Raw genomic sequence first — 17,767 nt, 5'->3', positions numbered from 1 at the left:
AGTTTTTAGATGATGTACCTCAGGATTCCAAAATGAGGATGCTGTTTATCTTATCCCTTGAAATATTTTCAGTATTAATAGTAGATTCTGCTTCTCTGTGCTGTAGTTTGGTCACCAAAATAACCAAAGGAATAACTGCGTTATGCACACACTTCTGGGGGCTCTCTAGGGGCTGAGATTAAGACAGAGATTTCTTGTGAGACGTTTCTTTCTACCCCTCATCGTTAGTGTCCACACAGCTTTTGCATTATGTCACATTCTGACTGTGAAAATGAGGAATGGTGAGGGCTTAAGTCAGCAGCTGTATCTGCCATAAACTGCAGTATACCAGTCAAGTTACCTTCTCTGTCCCTTACTTTTTTTCCCCAGAAGACAAATACAGTAATCATCTCACTACTACAGATATGTCTTTAAATCATGTTTCAGAAGTCTGCTGGAAGTTTGTAGTAGGCAGCTATTGATAAATGAAGAATGAAACATTATTAACTCCTTACAAATACTAAAATAGTGCTTTTCAAACTCCTAGTTTCTAGATAGGTATTTATGTTTTGAATTATACACTCTTTCTAAACAGAGCATCCACACCTCTGCTTCCTATGCAATTCCTTGTAGCAATAGTGTGCTGTAAAGGACACTATGATGTCTTTGAGGCATCACGTTTTCCCAGTTTGCCCTATCACCAGCTGCTCATTATGAAATCACACTGCTAATTAAGTTGTCACCATTAAACCTATGAGCTAGCAGAGACTTCTGAGTTGTTGGCATGGAAGGAACAAATGAGACTGAGATTTGGGTATTTTCTATGGTGGTTGGGGAAACAGTCCTAAAACATGGGGGTGGGGGTTGGGGGGGAGCAGGGAGAGTGGGGGTATGGATATGCAGCATTACTTCCTAGACCTCTCCATGATGTCCAGGTTTGTTGCTGTGATTTTCTTACTATGAGTCAATTTATTGCTTTCTTTAGTTTAATATATTAATTTTTGCTTACCCTCTGTTACTATTTTCCTTCCCTTTAATATAATATAATTTCACTGTAAACCATTCCATTTTTGTCCTCAAAAAATTTTATTTTTTCTTGATTGTTTGTAAAGCTATTGAAATGCTGAAATTGTCAACATACAATGAATGATTATCTAATCTGTTCCACATGGATAGTGGGCCAGTTTGTACATCCAGTACGCAGAAATTCTTGATTCAGTTAAAACCAGCAAGACTAATGCTGTTGCAGTTTAACCTACAAGAGCACTTAGAAAAAACATGCATTTCTTAAAAATCATATGCCAGAGCATAAACACCCTATTGAAGACATGATGTACATAATCATCTATGAGGAGAAGAGAAAAAAACTAAGGATAAATGCAAAGAAATTGAGCTTAAGTTCAATCTTCCAAAGAAAGAATTGTATTTTTTGTCATGTCTTTAATGGTGCTTAACTGTGCAGAATTTCTGACTCTCTTATGGTTGCATTTGAATTCTGATTTTTTTTTTTTCCCTATGCTCCTTAGAAGGAAACTAGTGATTCTCAGCACTACTAAAATTCTTCCCATACGTTTTTAAAAATCCAGAGGCTTGTAGTAATGACCAGTGGTGGTGAACTTTCAGAGGATCAAAGATTTGGCATGATCAGGATAAAAGCTGAAAAACCCAAGTGCTATAATGCAAGGGAAAGCTGAGTCACTTTAGTCACGACATCAGAGGGCACCTAAGCAAGAAAAGTCTCTGGTTTCACTTGTGCTGGAAATACCATGAGAGCTGTTCTTTTGTGGTGTTTCTGCTTCCTGCCACACTGAAATTAAGATATGCAGAAATGCCAGTGTATTTCTTTCTTCTTTTTTTGTTTCCTTGAAAGTTTACTAAGATTATAAAAACTCAGAGTTAGTTTTGACTTGATTGAAGGGAGGCTTTGGTTTGGTTGTCTTTTATCTGGAGTAGTCCAACTGGCCTTCCAAACAGCTGTGTTTGTATTATAATTGTCAACTGCTGGTGATATTTCTGACTCAGTAATCAGCACTTGCTTAGGACTACCTGCAATAAGACCACATTCTTCTAACGTTCTTTGGGAGCAGGTGGCTGTGAAGTGTCCCCAGGTCAGTCATGGGGTGTTCCATAGGAGGGCTGCAGGACAGCATGCACCCTCAGGTGTTAACGTCGGTCCTCTCCTCCCAGACACCCTAAGAGTGTGCTACACTAAAGCCAGAAAAAGAATAAAAGCATACCAGCCAATCCTTTGAGGAAGGAATTAACCACAGAAACCAATAAATAAATTCAATCTCTCCATGTGTTTATATATATATAGGTCTACCGTCTCTCTTTGCTCTTCCTTTAAGGTGTCATCTTTGAACACATTGAAGTCAATGAGAGATTGGCTGTGTTGCAAACCCGTTAGTACTGGTTGAGAGAGCTGTCATATAGCACTTGGATATTGATAGAGGATTTGGACTATTTTAAATTTCCCATTATTGACTGTAGTGGCCAGAGAGTGTAACTTCATAAGTGGAAGTAGGTCTACGTATAAAAAAAGATGTAGTAGATCTTTAGAAACCAATAAAAGTCAAAACTCTGAATTTATAGTCAAATAAAACACTTCATATCCATTATTAAGGAATATGACTGTAAGAATCCCACATAAGCACACTGTTTGAGCTATTCCAGTGATTTCTGTGAATGCCTCCTGTCTTTTGCTTCATTTTTCTTCAGTGCACAAGGTCATATATATTTATAAAGTGATGAAACTGTAAGTTTGAAAAGTACTTTTAATTAGTCTTTAATGCTTGATTTTCTAAATTTTCTACATCAAAGTCCAATGGCCTGGTAAGAAAAATCTAAAGAAAAGAGTGGGAAAGCTTGGATGGTCAGCTGGGTCTGCTGAGTGCAGCCACAATGAGAAGGTCTGTCTGCGGCCACATGAAAAAGACTTTTTGGCCACAAGTGGCCCGTGGCCACAGGGAGGGAAGCCCATCCGCAGAGCTGCAGGAGCAGATGTGAAGCTGCTGCAGAAGAATCAGATGCCGTCGTTTCCCTGAAATTCGTAGGAGGGTGCAAAAACATTTGGAGTTTCTAGCCCTGCAGTTCCCTGGTAGCAGCCTCTAATGCTGGGGGGTGGGGAGGGGTGGGGGTGGGGGGAAGTTATTAGGCATTTCTAGAAAATTGTGGTGCTCTAAGTGTGAAACTAGACAGTAACTTTGGCCTCGTGGTTTATTTGCTAAAATCTGTTAGGCTCATACAGGGTTTCTTCTCAGAAAGGTGTGCCACTATAAAGCCCTCATACTGCTGCAAAACATCAGTTGATCTTCAGTCCTACATCTTTAATTCTCTTCCACTCACAGAAAAATCCCTATGGTTTCTGAAGTGACTATAGCAATGCTGCCTCTACCATGGCTGTGGGTAAGGAGCTTTTCTTCTGCTGTTTGGACAGCCTTCAGTCAGGGGAATTGGATTTTTCCATTGTCCTGATCATAGAATCATAGGATATTTTGAGTTGGAAGGGTCCTTAAAGATTATCTAGTTCAATTCCCTCTGCCATGGGCAGGGACACCTTCCACTAGACGAGGTTTCTCAAAGCCCCATCCAGCATGCTTTGAAACCAACCCTGAAGCTAGCCTCCTTCCATACAACTGCCCATCAGACCCATACTATCCATGTTAGGATTGACTGTGTCTTAAATGTCACACCTGTAGGTTTAACTGATTTATGTAATTTGTATGTGTGACATTCCCATCCTCAAACTGCTAATGCTTACTTTTTCTTTTTTTCTTCCTTATTTTTTTTCTTGTCTGGCATGGACAGGAATGTTCTTACTAATTCAATCCATTTCTTATTACATGGCAGTAGACCTCTTTTAATTAAGTGCAAAGTTATAAACTAAATGGTTCCCAAATGTATAACATTTTTTAGTATTTAGGAAAAAAAAAAAAAATGAAGCCAAACCAAAAAAGAAAAACCTCATGAGCAAGTGTTTGCCAAGTGTTTGTATCGGTTTAGCAGGTGTTTGGAATAGGTTTTGTAGCTAGAGGTACTGCTAGATACAGAAGAATTAATGTCTTTATGAGGAAATTACCCATTTTATCTGAGAAGGTGACCCAGGACTGCATGTGTGCACATGGAGGGAATTCTTTACTATGCGCGTGGTGAGGAGCTGGCACAGGTTGCCCAGAGAAGCTGTGACTGCCCCATCCCTGACAGTGTTCAAGGCCAGGCTGGACAGGGCTTGGAGGAACCTGGTCTAATAGAATGTATCCCTGCATCCTGGAACTGGATGAGCTTTAAAGTCCCTTCCAACCCAAACCATTCCATGGTTCTATGTCCCAGCATCCATGGGTAGGCAAGGAAAGGATGGCGGGAGGACTTTTTCTGGTCTGTGCCCAAGGCCAAGCAGTGCTGCTGACTCAGCACTTGAGGGACAGATGGATGGAGCTGTTCTGCAGTCACTGCCCTCCTTGCCATGCATAGTGCCCTGGCATCAGCAGAGCATGAGGCTGTTGTACTTCTCATCTTCTGCTGCAGTAAACTGGTTGTGCTGGTACCCATAGTGGTTGTTTTTGTAAACTATGTGAATATTGGCTGAGCTACACATGTTAGTCGTTTACCAGTACTGGCAAACTCATGTGTATTTCATTATGGTTTTGGTGGTGCAGGAGGGAAAAAACATCAATTCTTGTAGCATTTCTTATCATTTGCATTCTTTGTACCATTTTGATGTTTATATCTTATTTATTGTGAACCTGGATTACTTTCTATTTCCATGTGTATGCTTATGTGTTTTGATATGTTTTAAAATCAGCATGCTGTTGCTTTCTTAAATTAGCCAAGTTTTGAATAGTGCTTTTCTTAACCCAGTCTTAATTCCCTCTGTTACATGTGAGACCTTGCCTATCTTTAGAGAGCAGTAAATAATGCAACACTTAAACAATTACTTTAAAATATTGATTTCAGGAAGAGCAGGCATGGCAAAATGGCTTGCTTTGCCTTCAGAAAAACCTTTTTTTGTGTTCTGGGTTTTCAAACAACATAGTTGGCCCCTGAAGCCCCACTCAGTTGTTATTGCACCCCATCTTCCATGAACCAGTGCAGGCATTTGGAGACTGGGATAGGAGGTACCAATGTTCTGTCCGGACTTTGTGGCCTTCTGTTGTTTGGCAGATGTAGTTGCTTTTGCTGTAGGAATGCTGTTATCATGGCTGCATGCACGTAACATGCCCAAGCAATAAATAAATGGTAATTGAAACAGCCTGAATTGTTTGCTTTACTTGCATTTGAATATCTGACCCTTCATTTTCCAGTGCTGTGGGGTGCATAACAGCACATCATAACAAAGTCTGGAGTGACCCAACATAGGGTATCAGAAAATGTGAATGGTTTGGCTGAAGTGGAGGCAGTCAGCCTGGGAAGCGCAGAGAGCGTCTTCACTTCTGACTTGGGACCAGGGAGGCACTAAGCATCAGGGACAAGCGCCTGGCTCCAGTGCTTATTTTGTTAATGGCTGTGTCAGGTTACCACTTGTGTCCCCTTCTGTGATATATGGTATGCCTGAGAGGAGCGAGTGCTGCAAATAAGTTTCTGAAGTTAATTTCTCTATGCTGCTCTGGTGTTTATTCATCTGTTTCTGTGAGCATGCAGAGGCACACTGTTTGTCATCCACACGTGTCTACTGACAGGCTAATAATGCTGTTTCCCACTTTGCTGGGTTTTAATAAATATTCTGCCCAGGTACTGATGGACCCCTAGCACAAATGGATAAATCATACTGTATGTCTACTAAAAGCAGTATTTGCAGCTCTCTCACTAGAGCAAGCCATTTCTTTTCAGTGGCAGTATCATCTGGACTTTCCTGAGCAGTTAGATGTAACCACAGTAGGTACTGTGTTTCCAGACAATGCCTTATTGTCTGCACAGGCTGGATGCAGAGACCTTGCATACCTACTTAGAATCAAGATTAAATTACCAGCCTTTTTGGCATTTTTATGTAAAATGTTCTTTATTATGGTCTTCTCATAGCTAAAGCATGAGTCATTTGCAAGCCATAATAGATTTTGGCTATGCTGCATGATGAAGTGTTCTGGATGCAGTGAAACATTTAATCAAGACTCCAGGCAGTGCAACTCCCAATGGTCACCTTTAAAATAAAAAAGGGGAGCGGGCAAGGGCAGGAGGGAGAGAAAAATGAAGTAAATTATGGCACCTTTTCTTTGCAGCACTAAGAGAAATATTTGTTTGAGACAACACAAGAAAGTGACATCTTTTAAAATAATTACAAGAGCAGATTATGCTTGATTTAGTTTAGATATAAGGAAGAAGTTCTTCACTGTGAGGGTGAGGCCCTGGCATGGGTTGCCAGAGAAGCTGTGAGTGCCCCATCCTTGGCAGTGTTCAAGGCCAGGCTGGAAAGGGACTTAGAGCAACCTGGTCTAGTGGAAGGTGTTCCTGCCCATGGATTTTAACTCCAGGAAAGTTACTTTGAGTTAAAATACTGGAATTACAGCCCACAGATTAAAATTACTGGGAAATTCCAGAATTACATATAAATCTTATTAGTTGTATTTCCATGCATATGGAGACTTAATGGAGAAAATGAAATATGTTGCCAAATGCATTGATCCCTAAGTTTCTAACCGGTTTCAAGGTTGGCTATCAGTAGTAATTCCTGATTTTATGAGGGGTAAAAAGAAATATCACTATAATCCCTCTTCTGAATGGGCTCAAACTGTTGTCTTTTGCTGGGTCAATATTTGGTCCGCATTGAGGGGATTGGAGTGGGCAGTCGTGTAGCACAGCACAGCTTTTACATCCTCTTTTTCCTTAAATTACTCTTGAGCTCGGGTATCAAAATTAAGTCTTGTGACCTAAATGTCTAAGGGCATGGCTGACACATCTGTTTACTGCCTGTGTACTTGTCCCTGTCACCTAAAATTAGGGGCTTTGACTGTAATGTACTAGAAGGAGTTTGGATTATATTCACTACACTGATTTTTGTTCAAAGGTGTTACCCCAAAGCTCAAAGATCAAGTGACTGCTGCTGCCTCTGGACATTCAAAGTGGGATTCTTAACAACTTTGTATTTCTATTTAACAGGTTTGCTGGCCTGCAACACGATAGACTAATGTGATTTTTATTGTACTAGCATGCACTGGGATTGTTTACCTCCTGGAAAATGGGATATTCAGATGCCTCATTCAACTTCTCTAAGCAAAAAGTGAGCAAAAGCTATTGCCTTGTCCCATGGTATTTCATTGTAAATGGGCTTTCCATCTTGTTGTTGAAATTGTAAATATGCATGTTCTGTAGTTCAGGTTTTCCACCTTCCTGAGCTCTGCTATTATTGGTTATCCAACTAATTCTAAAATTTAAGTGTTTATTTTTTACCCCCATGCTTACTGTTTCCCAGTATTTTATTAGAGCAAGCTGAGAAACTGGTTCAGGATAGCCTGTGGGTTTTTAGCATTATTAGAAATTATTTTAGAGATATTCTAGGAATATCAATATATATATATATATATATATATATACTAAATATTCTTTTCTTTCTGGAAATGTGCTTTTGCTTGCTTGCACTCTTCATGCTTAATCTTTCTGTTCCCTTGCCTTCAGTTTGCAGGACCAGTGCATGCGTGATTCTTCGAAGCACTTAGTATAACCATAACTTCACTGATGCAAGTAGTCAATATGATTACTCGCATCAATAAAGAAGGAATCTACCCATACATGTGTGTTTACTAGCATTAGCAAAGCATTGTTTGCTGGATGAACAGAAAGGCCAAAGTGGTAGAGGCGGGAGAAAAATTACAAGTGTTGGCCAGGTTCTTCAGTTAGCTACATGGATGTGATAAATTAATAGTTGAATTTTTCTCTTTTATCAACATGACTGATATTATTTAGAATGTTTATCAAGGGATGGGGAATAGAATCCTTTTGCTTTGATTCTGTTAAAATTGACAGCACACTACTGCAGTCTCTAGCAAAAAATAAGCTCCTTAAATTTGTTTTTTTTTTTTAATTTTAATATGAAGGATCATATGATGACCTAAGCATAAACAGAAGTCTTCAGGGCAGCATGTGCCAATGCTGCCTGCAGACTATTAGATGGCATCTCGAGAGAGGCAGTGAACATCACAGCAGTGAGCAAAGGGAAGAAGAATGACTCAACAACGTAGAAATTAAAAGTTGTCGCCTTTCCACTCTGTTTGATCTTTTAATCAAATAGCTGTAGCGTTTGAAGAAGTATTGAACACATGAGACATCTGGGAAATCCTTTCTTAGGTCATGTTGTATCTGTAGATCTGTGATTGAGCATGTAATGCAGATAGGGTGGCTGCAAGCAAGGATTTCTGCGTGCGCTTTGGGGCTCCCAGTGAAACTTGCTGCTGCCACATGAGCTCATTCAGGTTTTCTGTGGCATCTTTTTTAATTCTTATTTTCATTTGGTTGATGTAAGAATTTGAGAAAAGTATTCTGTCTATAAACCTTCCTCACCTTGAAATAAAAGAAAAATAAATGTTAATAGGTGTAAAAAGCCAGAGGGATAGGTTCTGGCCAAATGAGCCCATTGGTTTATAGAAGGCCTTATGATTGGATAGACTTTGGCATGTTGCCTTCCAGTGCAATGTTTTATTTCACATACCTTTGTAGCTCATAAACCCAGTACGATTGGTCACTAAAATAATTCCTTGTTCCAGAATAAAACTCTCATATTAAGCTTTTTATGTTTATGGAATTTGTCTAGCCTGTTCAGTAATAATTGTCTGGGCTGGGGTACTAGTATTTTTGAAGAGGATTGGTTCTTTTCTAAGAAATGAAACTTTTTTAACAACTGCTTAATTCAACAAGTTTTTGTGGCTAAGAATTGATTACTCAAATGCAAACTAATTTTGGCTAAACGGAAAAAAAATAAAATATCATTTTTACTTGATTTCCATCAGAATTGAGTTTCTCCTCCTCCCAACCCCTGCCCCAAATAAATGTTTTCAGAATGGTGTGCAAAGTATGAAACTATTGAAGACTTTACACTGCAGCATCACTCTTTGTAAAGAATCTCCTTCACATACGGTCTTCATAAATGCCATCATTTACTTCAAAGAGGGCATTTTCTACTTTCTTCAAAGTAAAGACAACATTTTGAAACAACAGCGAGTTGCCCAGTGACTTCTTGTGTTCAGTTTCATAACTAAATAGATACTGTATGCTTTATGAAGTGAGGTCCTGGTATGGTTCCTGAAATTTGTTAAGACCTGAGGTTTGTCTGAATGGAGAAAAGAACTTGTATTTTTCTTACATCTACCTTTAAAGTAAATTAAGTCAAAACTGTTTGATGTGTGTGCTGCCCTGCCTCAATCTGTTCTGAATTTGTTTATGAAGAAAAAAACACAAGAGGCTAATTTGAGCAGCAAATAAGAATCCTAACAAGATCGAGGTAATTAATACATCCTCTGCTTTACAAATCTCCATAACAGCAGGCTGAGCAATCAAATTCTTGCAAATGAGGCTAGGTTGACCATCTGTAACACTGGCAGGGGCATGATGGTTTTGGGAGAACAAGAAATTGGATTCAGACATGGGGAAATCTGTAGTATTGTTTGACTTGCTACTTTTGCTAATCTCTGTGGTTTGTTGTTTGTCTATATTTTTGCGTCTTAGTTTAATATAGGTTGAAACAAACATAAACACAAAAAAAAACCCCTCATGTAACGATAGTTTGCATAGAATTTGGTCTGGAAAATGATTGTGTTTACTTTACAAGGCATAATAAATAAGCAACATGTATTTTTCTGCAGAACTTTAATTTCCAGTCTTTTTTTTTTTAGATGTGTTAAATGTGAGGGAAAAGCATTATATTAGAATTGTACAAAGTAAAGTGATTTTGTGGAGGTTTACACACACGTGCACATGGATAGAACAAAGCTTTCTAGTTTTTGGTTTATTGTTTTTTTAGTTGCCCTTGAACAAATAAAGCAAGGCAATATTTTGAATCTATTCATCAGTTTTCCATCACAGTCTTTACAGGTTTAGAATTGTCTGTGACTATTTATATTCCCATGGCTTCTGCAGAAATTCAAGGTTCTTCAAGGGAGCAAAGCCCTCATCAGTGCCTAGACCACCAGAGTCACACTGACTGATGTTTTTGAGGTCAGGCAAAAATACTGCCTGTGCTGGATGGGTTTGGAGAAGGGGGTAGTGGTTATCACTTTCCATGTAGTCTGGGCATGTTGCTTCCTAGAGTTGAACAGGTGTTGTCACCTAATGGTTCCATCCTGTTCTAGGGACCAAGGTTTGGACAAATCCCTTAAGGACACTGTTTTTCTTCCTGTGGCATATTTCAGGTTTACAGGTCTTTGGTTTCCTAGATATTTATTCTTGTATTGATTTTTCTCAAGCCCTTCTCAGAGATGTATTACTCGAGTGAAATTTCTGCAAACGGGCAGGTCTCAGGATCTTATTTCTTAGGTTTGCAACAGTCTATAAGCTGAAGTAATAACAGAAGTAAAAAGATAACTTTACACAGGGAAGCCAGTTAGACTTAGCCAGCAATGAATTATGAAGGAATATGCATTATCTAAGCCCTGTGGGCAAATAGTAAATCATAGTGTGAAGGCTTGCTAAAAATATTGTGGTCTCTTTCTAAAAAATTTTGTCCCTTATTTAAGAATTTCTTATTTTTCCACCATCTAAAGCAAGTCTTTGGTATAAAATACAGTGGCTTTTTTCGCTTGTGAGCTGATTTTTCAGGATAAAATTACTTCTATTACTCTTTATTCTTCCTTTTTTGTTTGTTTTTATTTTATTTTTCCCCCCCAGTTCTCTGGAATCTGGCTTTATAATTAATTTATTTTGTCACACAGCTGTTAGCCATCTGTATATACTTGGATTCTGGCTACTTTACATTGTGTAAGCTGTAGGCAATGCACAGCTCCTAACCTGAACCCCCCAAAAGTCATCATATATTTTTCATATGATTTTTACAAAGGGTAATCTCTTATCCTGACAACGGGTCCTGGTGATGAAATCACCTGCATCTGAAACACTAGCTCTGTGTGACACATATGGTATGAATAAATAAATTGCAGAGTTGTGCAGCTGCTTTACCTTGACACCGTATCTGAGGAAATGCTACACTTAGAGCAGAAAAGCACACATAATTTGCTGTGCCAGCTCACGGGGCAGGACCCACTTGCAAAATCCTTCCTCTGTCATTTCTACTGTGTCTCTTCCATTTCTGTGGTTAATTGTCACCCAGATGCATCAGTCACCATGAAAACTCTTTTTTCCTTCAAGAGTTTGTGTCTGGTTGGTTAGTTGTCAAATCATTGCTTGTGATGCTCCGGTCAGCACTTCTTTGGCTTCTGTTGATAGGGATTTGAATTTAACAATAAAACCTTCTGGGTTAATCTGTCTCAAGCTATGAAGTGGTTTTGTGTGTTATTTGTGAACAGTCAAAGGAATTAGAGATGGTATAAATGCATAATGGTCTTCTATAGAAGACCATGTAAGGCTGATAGGACCAATATTTTGTCTGCACTTCCAGCAGATATATCTGTAATATTAATGTAATATTTCCTCTGTTTTCAAAGACACTTCAGTTCTCTTTAGTGTTGTGGGAAAGTTCTGGCAGGCTGACTGTAACAGTAACCTACTGTGGGCATAAATACTGAACACAAAGTGAAAAAAAAACATGAAAATAAACATGATAACTTACTCAAGATGACTGAGGATGGCTTAGATCCCTGGGTGGAAGGTGTCTCCCTGTGTGGTGTACATACTGACCGGTGTAGCCATAAGGTGTTCATGGCAGTCCACATCTCTCCACCCTCTGAAGAACTCCTGTTGGAGGAAAAGTGTTTATCAGGGAAACAATGAAGCTCCTTGCAGCCTTCTCTGCATTAGAAACATCCTCTGAGGCAGAAGAGATGGGTGTGCCGTGATCAAATATACTCTCAGAGTATTTACAGATCTACAGCAATTTATATTTTCAGGGTGCTTAATGAAGGAGAATAGCATGCATACCAAATCTGTTCCATCACAAAGTCTAGCACTGGTGGAAATGTTAGGCTTTCCAAACCAGTTGGCTTTGGAAGGAGGACAAAAAGATGGAGCACCCCTCAGGATGTGATCTCAGGAAGCCCAAGGAGGACCAATGGCCCTAGGGTACAGCCAGTGAGAGCTTGGGAAAAGATACAGCAAATGAGCCTGGGTGATTCAGTTGCTCTGTAGGGACAGCCAAGCTTTCCTCACCAAACTGCTTATCTTAGGGATCGTCCTGTTGTTTAAGTCAGAATGGCTTGCCAATTGGTGGTCTGTATGAAAACAGCATGAAAAAAGGAAATATTATGGCAGGTGACTGGAAAGAATAGAAATTATAGATTTCAGATCACCAGAAATGTCTGTGTTGATTATATCCAGAGCAGTCTAACCCGCATATTTTCAGCTAAGTGCAGGGAGATCCGTTGTGGATAATGGCATGGTAGGTACTGTAGTATACATAACATTTTGCCTGTCAATCTAGGTATCTTTGTTAAGTCATCCATACCTTTCCCTACCTTCCTGTGCAACAGCCATTCCTTGAAGAACAATAAAGACAGACTTCCTTCAGCTCCTTGGTTTTCTCATTAGGTCTTCAGATTTTGGTGGCCATTTAATACTTTAGGTCCAAAACAAGCCTTCTTTTTGCATGATGAATGTAAGCCAGATGTGTCCTCTCTTTCTTTCTGTCTTTTTTGCAATGTTATGTGCCATACCCAATAACAAAGCAAAACAGAACTTTTCAAATTGGTATCAGCAGGGCAGCAATCTTGCTTGTGAAAAACTAGGAATAAAGAACACAAAGCGACTTTTCAGTAACTATCACTACTATAAAACATACAGATATTGTGCGTGAAAAGAACTTCAGTTGAAGTGTTCATGGGTAAGGAGGTGCTAGTGGGTGCTTCTAGAGTAACATTTATGTCTGCATTTAGAGCAAGAAAGAAAAAGTGATTTTTTTTTTTAAGCCTAAAGAGCAAGGGTGATTTTTGCTCCCTCAGAACGGAGGGTTGCCAATATATAAACATTTCAGGGAGAATTTTACACCACCTCATCTTTATGTCAGGCAGCATTTTATGGTTGAATGATCTCCTGCCCTGGGACTTGGCAGCTATACTCCAGGGGCCGACTTTGAGGATTAGAGTGACAGTCTATCAGTGGATCTTTTCCAATATAAACTAGACTAGGACAATTTAAAATCAGTTGCTATCATCAAGTCAAATTAACTTTATTTATGTTAGAGGGTTTCCTATGGGTATTTTACAAGAACGTGGAATTTTAATATCCGGAGGGACTTTTCCTATTGTTGGTGTGATTTGGGAATGTTCTAATTTATGTGATTAAGAACAATTTTCCTGATTTCTTTCAAAATTATGTGATTTGTAGCATTCAGGTCCAATCAGTGTCTAATTCACAGTGTTCACACAACTTTTTCCTATTCCTGCTTTTTACAGGTGGAAATAACACTTCAGGATATCAATGACAACCCACCAGTATTCCCCACAGATATGCTTGATCTCACTGTAGAAGAGAATATAGGAGATGGATCAAAAATATTGCAGCTGACAGCCATGGATGCTGATGAGGTGGGAGTGTGGCTTCATATCTGAGTATCTGTACTAAAAATGCTATACTGAAAATACGTGGTTTTACCTGCTCCCTTATTGCCTTTGTGAGAGCTTGGCCTTGGGAGTCATTGTGGTCATGCTTTGAACTGCAGTTGGCCTATTCACAAAACTGTGTTCAGTATCACAGAGTCATGCAGAGGCAAACACACACAAGCAAGTGAGATAAATACTCTGTTACTTGAAGGCTACTCGCTGGCTTGCATATCATGAGTTAACGTTTTCCTAACATCCCTGAATGAGGGGTTCCACTAATGGCAAAAAATCACAGAGTCATAGAATGGTTTAGTTTGGAAGGGACTTTGAAGCTCATCCAGTTCCAACCCCCTGCCACAGGCAGGGACACCTTCCACTAGACCAGGTTGCTCCAAGCCCTGTCCAGCTTGGCCTTGAACACAGCCAGGGATGGGGCAGCCACAGCTTCTCTGGGCACCCTTGTAATACTTGCAGAAGCTTGTTTTCTTTCTAAATTTCATTTTATCAGTTAGCTCAGGCCACCTCTTTGAAACAACACCCCAGAGAAATGGTTTGGCACTAGGCACTCCCATGAGGTCAGGTATCTAACATGTCTCCCATCTCACAAATACAAGTGGGAGTTTATTTCTGTTAATTTGCTTTTTTAGGCAAGAGTGTTTGAAACAGCTGCAGAATTTCTTTCTCTCTGGTCTCTTTGATCCGTTGCTCACCTCAGAAGTGCCACTGGTGTTCAGGTTGTAGCTGTGAAATCTGAGAGGAGCCACAGTAAATATCTCCTGTCCACCAAAACGCATAGTTAGCACATGGGGTATAGGTACATGTATCTGATGCTGGAGGTTACCAGAACTTCAGTTCCCTTAAGCCTATCTTGGACAGGATCATAGGTCTCTTTCTGTTTTCCCTTAAAGCTGGTGCTGTGTGTTCTGGTCAGCCCCTTGTATACCCTGGACCACCCACCCGTTGCCATAGCCAGCTTTAACCACCTCCCCAGCCCCAGGAGGTGGGTGGAAACAGATCTCAGGTAGCATTCCTTTTCCCAGGAAACCTCAGTACTCCTCAGGGCTAAGACCTGTAAGATGGGTCTATTTGGTTGTTAGCTGCAGGTGACTGTTCTCAGTGTTTGGGACAGAATAGGGCTGAGGCAAAATGCAGTGGGTCAGTGTTTTTGGAATTGAAGTTTCCATATTTTTCTCCTAAGTTTTAATTTCAGCCTGTAAGGGGAAAAAGCGAAAAAAAAACACAAAACAACAAACTAAACAAGTATTGATCATTTTTTAATGTAACTTTATTTTTCCTTAATTTTACTTTTAACCAAAATGCTCAAATGAATCCTTTTTTTTTCCACAGATGAATGGGGTGCTTTCTTTGACACAAAAGCTGATGCTTTTGACTTCCAGCACAACCCAGAACTATGATTTTAATGACAGATGATTTGTTACTCTGAGGCTGATTATTTTCAGGGGTAAATGTATTTCCATGCAGAAATTGGCCTTTGAGAGGCTGCTGCATGCATGGCTCCCATGAGTTTCTGCTGACTGGGGGCTGCAGCTCTGGTCATGCTCTGGTGGAGCTGCTGTGTGGCCATCCTTGGTCCTCCCTCCTTGCATCCCTTGTCCCTCTGCACCGTCTTCCATCTCACCTTCAGAATGCGAGAAAAGCAGAGCTGATCCCACTGGCAGGAGCAAAATGTATCTGGGTAACCTTGTCATATGTCTCATAAGTAAAAACTGTGTGTGCATATATCTTTACTGGGGATCTGAAGCAGGGACTGGGAAGGAAAGCTGTTTATTAAGGGAAACTGTTCTGACAAATATTCGCCAAGTACAGTTACTGGAATGTTTCTTGTCTTACAGAAAATTATGATGTGGTTTTCCTGGCAAATATCTTGATTTGACCACTTCTGTTTTTACTTAGGGAGCCAATGCCCTGGTCACATACACTATTATCAGCGGTGCGGATGATAGCTTCCACATCGACCCTGAGTCAGGAGACCTGATAGCCACCAAGCGCCTGGACCGGGAGCGCCGCTCCAAGTACTCCTTGCTGGTTCGTGCTGATGACGGCCTGCAGTCCTCAGATATGAGAATAAACATCACTGTTAGCGATGTTAATGACCATATCCCCAAATTCTCCAAGCCAGTGTATTCCTTTGACATCCCAGAAGATGCCACTCCAGGTAAATAGGATATTATTCTAAAATAGACTTGAAATTTTCTTTTTGTCAGTCCACAGGGATTTGAATGGGAAGGGGTAGCCAACCTGTCTGACTTGGCCAGGAGGCAGAAGATGCTAAAGGCTTTAGATGGGACAGAGAAACAGAGGGAATCACATCATGCTGTTTGATAGGAAATCTGTATCACTAGTGGGTTCAAATTTCTTTTCAATGGGAAATGGAGAAATGATTGCCACTCAAATAAATCCTAGGTGCAGAATAGCAATTATGCCTGTATCCCAGTGGAAGTCTCTGAGTGAAATTATTTTAGAAAATAGCAAAAAGAAAAGTAAGAGAAAGAACAACTTATAGGATACAAACAGTATAACCTGTCATGAAGGTGTAATGGTGATGCTAATACTGATTTAGGGAGCCATCTTCAGTGAAGGTGACTTACAGTACTTAATTCATCAAGTGTAGGATCAGATAATGGGTGACCACTGAGCAGCCGGTAATATGCTGATTCCTTAAGAAGAATCCCTACATGACCTCAGTTATTAACCCTAACATCATATTTCCTTGATCTTAGCTCTGACTCCTGTTTTTGACATGTTTTATTTTTTGTAGAAAATCTAACCTTTACGTAATTAATTGTGGTTCCTAAATCTGATCGCCAATATCTTAAGTTGTTGTTTTCTCCTTGTAAATCTTGTTTTGTATCCAAGAATGCTTTGATATTTAAAAGTTAGTTCATAAACTAGAAAATACTTAGACCGCAAAATTTTTTTGAAAGCTGTGCTGTATTATATGTCTCCAGAAATTAATATTACTGGCAATAGAAATTTTCCAGTATTTTATACAGACTGCTCATACAAAAGCAGTGTCTGCCAGTATTAGTAACTGAAGCATCTTAGAAGCTTGTTCTGAAATGTGAATAAACAAAGGGGATACAAACGGCATGGTGATAGCTTTCAACCTTTTAGTTTAGGGCTTTGACTTATAAGCATGGGAAGTTCAGCTTGGGATAACCAATATTATCCCCATGCCTCCCAAATTTTGCACCCTGTCCCACGCTCACAGTCCCATAATTCAATGGTGTTTTGTGTTGAAGGATTACACTGCAATCAGCTGTGCCTCAGGAATCTGGTATGATAGTAGTTGAGATGTCTGTGGAGCACAGGCTGGCTTGGTTCCTGATCCCCAGCTATGCTCTCCTCTCTTGTCATGCAGAGTCTTGAGACTCTGTCTGTTTTAACAGGAATAACCCTGGAAATGGCAAGCATAATTCCCTCCACATTAAGATGAGGCCTCTCTGTGATCATTTATGGGGTGTACATTTGTGTCCTAACACAGCTCAGTGGTGATAGGTTCTGAAAGAAGAAAAATCTGATTTTGTACTTTTAAGTACTGCAGCTTCACCTGTTCCCCTTCAGGGTTCTGTTCTCTGTCCCAGAAAAGAATTCCTGTTCCCCTTGAAGCCTGGCAGCTGTGACTGGGAATTGTACCTTCCTAGGGCTTGTACCTCTGCTGAGCCTCTCTGACTGCACTGTGATCAAAATCACTGGAGGGCTGATAATCCTGACCAGCTTTTGGACAGCCCTCTTCACCAATTAATGTGCAATCACACAGAATCATAGAATGATTTGGGCTGGAAGGGACCTTAAAGCTCATCCAGTTCCAACCCCCTGCCATGGGCAGGGACACCTTCCAGTAGACCAGGTTGCTCTAAGCCCCATCCAGCCTGGCCTTGAACACTGCCAGGGATGGGGCAGCCACAGCTTTACAGCAATCAGAATTGTTAGAGCATGAAGTGATCAAATGGGTGTAAAAGATACCAGCATACTCAGCTGTTTTAAAGGAAATTGTAGCACTCCTCTTCATCCTCATGATAAGTAACTTTCATTGTCATGTTTCTTGAAAATGGTTAACTGTTTTACAAGTTATTCATCTGGTTCCATGGAAAAGAAGTGAAATCTTTTCTTTTCTTGGAAATGAGCTGATCTTAATT

General features: G+C 40.0%; 1 protein-coding gene across 1 annotated transcript in view; it reads left to right on the top strand.

Annotated features, from left to right (window-relative positions):
* The window catches only part of FAT4 (FAT atypical cadherin 4), a 131,965-nt gene that overhangs the window by 56,175 nt on the left and 58,023 nt on the right, over window positions 1-17,767 (top strand). The window contains exons 2-3 of the mRNA XM_062614195.1: window positions 13,461-13,592; window positions 15,522-15,783. Coding sequence (XP_062470179.1) covers window positions 13,461-13,592; window positions 15,522-15,783 — 394 coding nt within the window. The remainder of the gene's footprint in view (window positions 1-13,460; window positions 13,593-15,521; window positions 15,784-17,767) is intronic.

The sequence above is a fragment of the Pezoporus occidentalis genome, unplaced genomic scaffold (genome assembly GCF_034315485.1).
Source record: "Pezoporus occidentalis ecotype Australia unplaced genomic scaffold, CSIRO_AGI_Poc_V1 ctg172, whole genome shotgun sequence".
Taxonomy (NCBI): domain Eukaryota; kingdom Metazoa; phylum Chordata; class Aves; order Psittaciformes; family Psittacidae; genus Pezoporus; species Pezoporus occidentalis.
The sequence above is the reverse complement of the archived record's forward strand: the minus strand, read 5'-3'. Positions and strand labels throughout refer to the sequence as shown.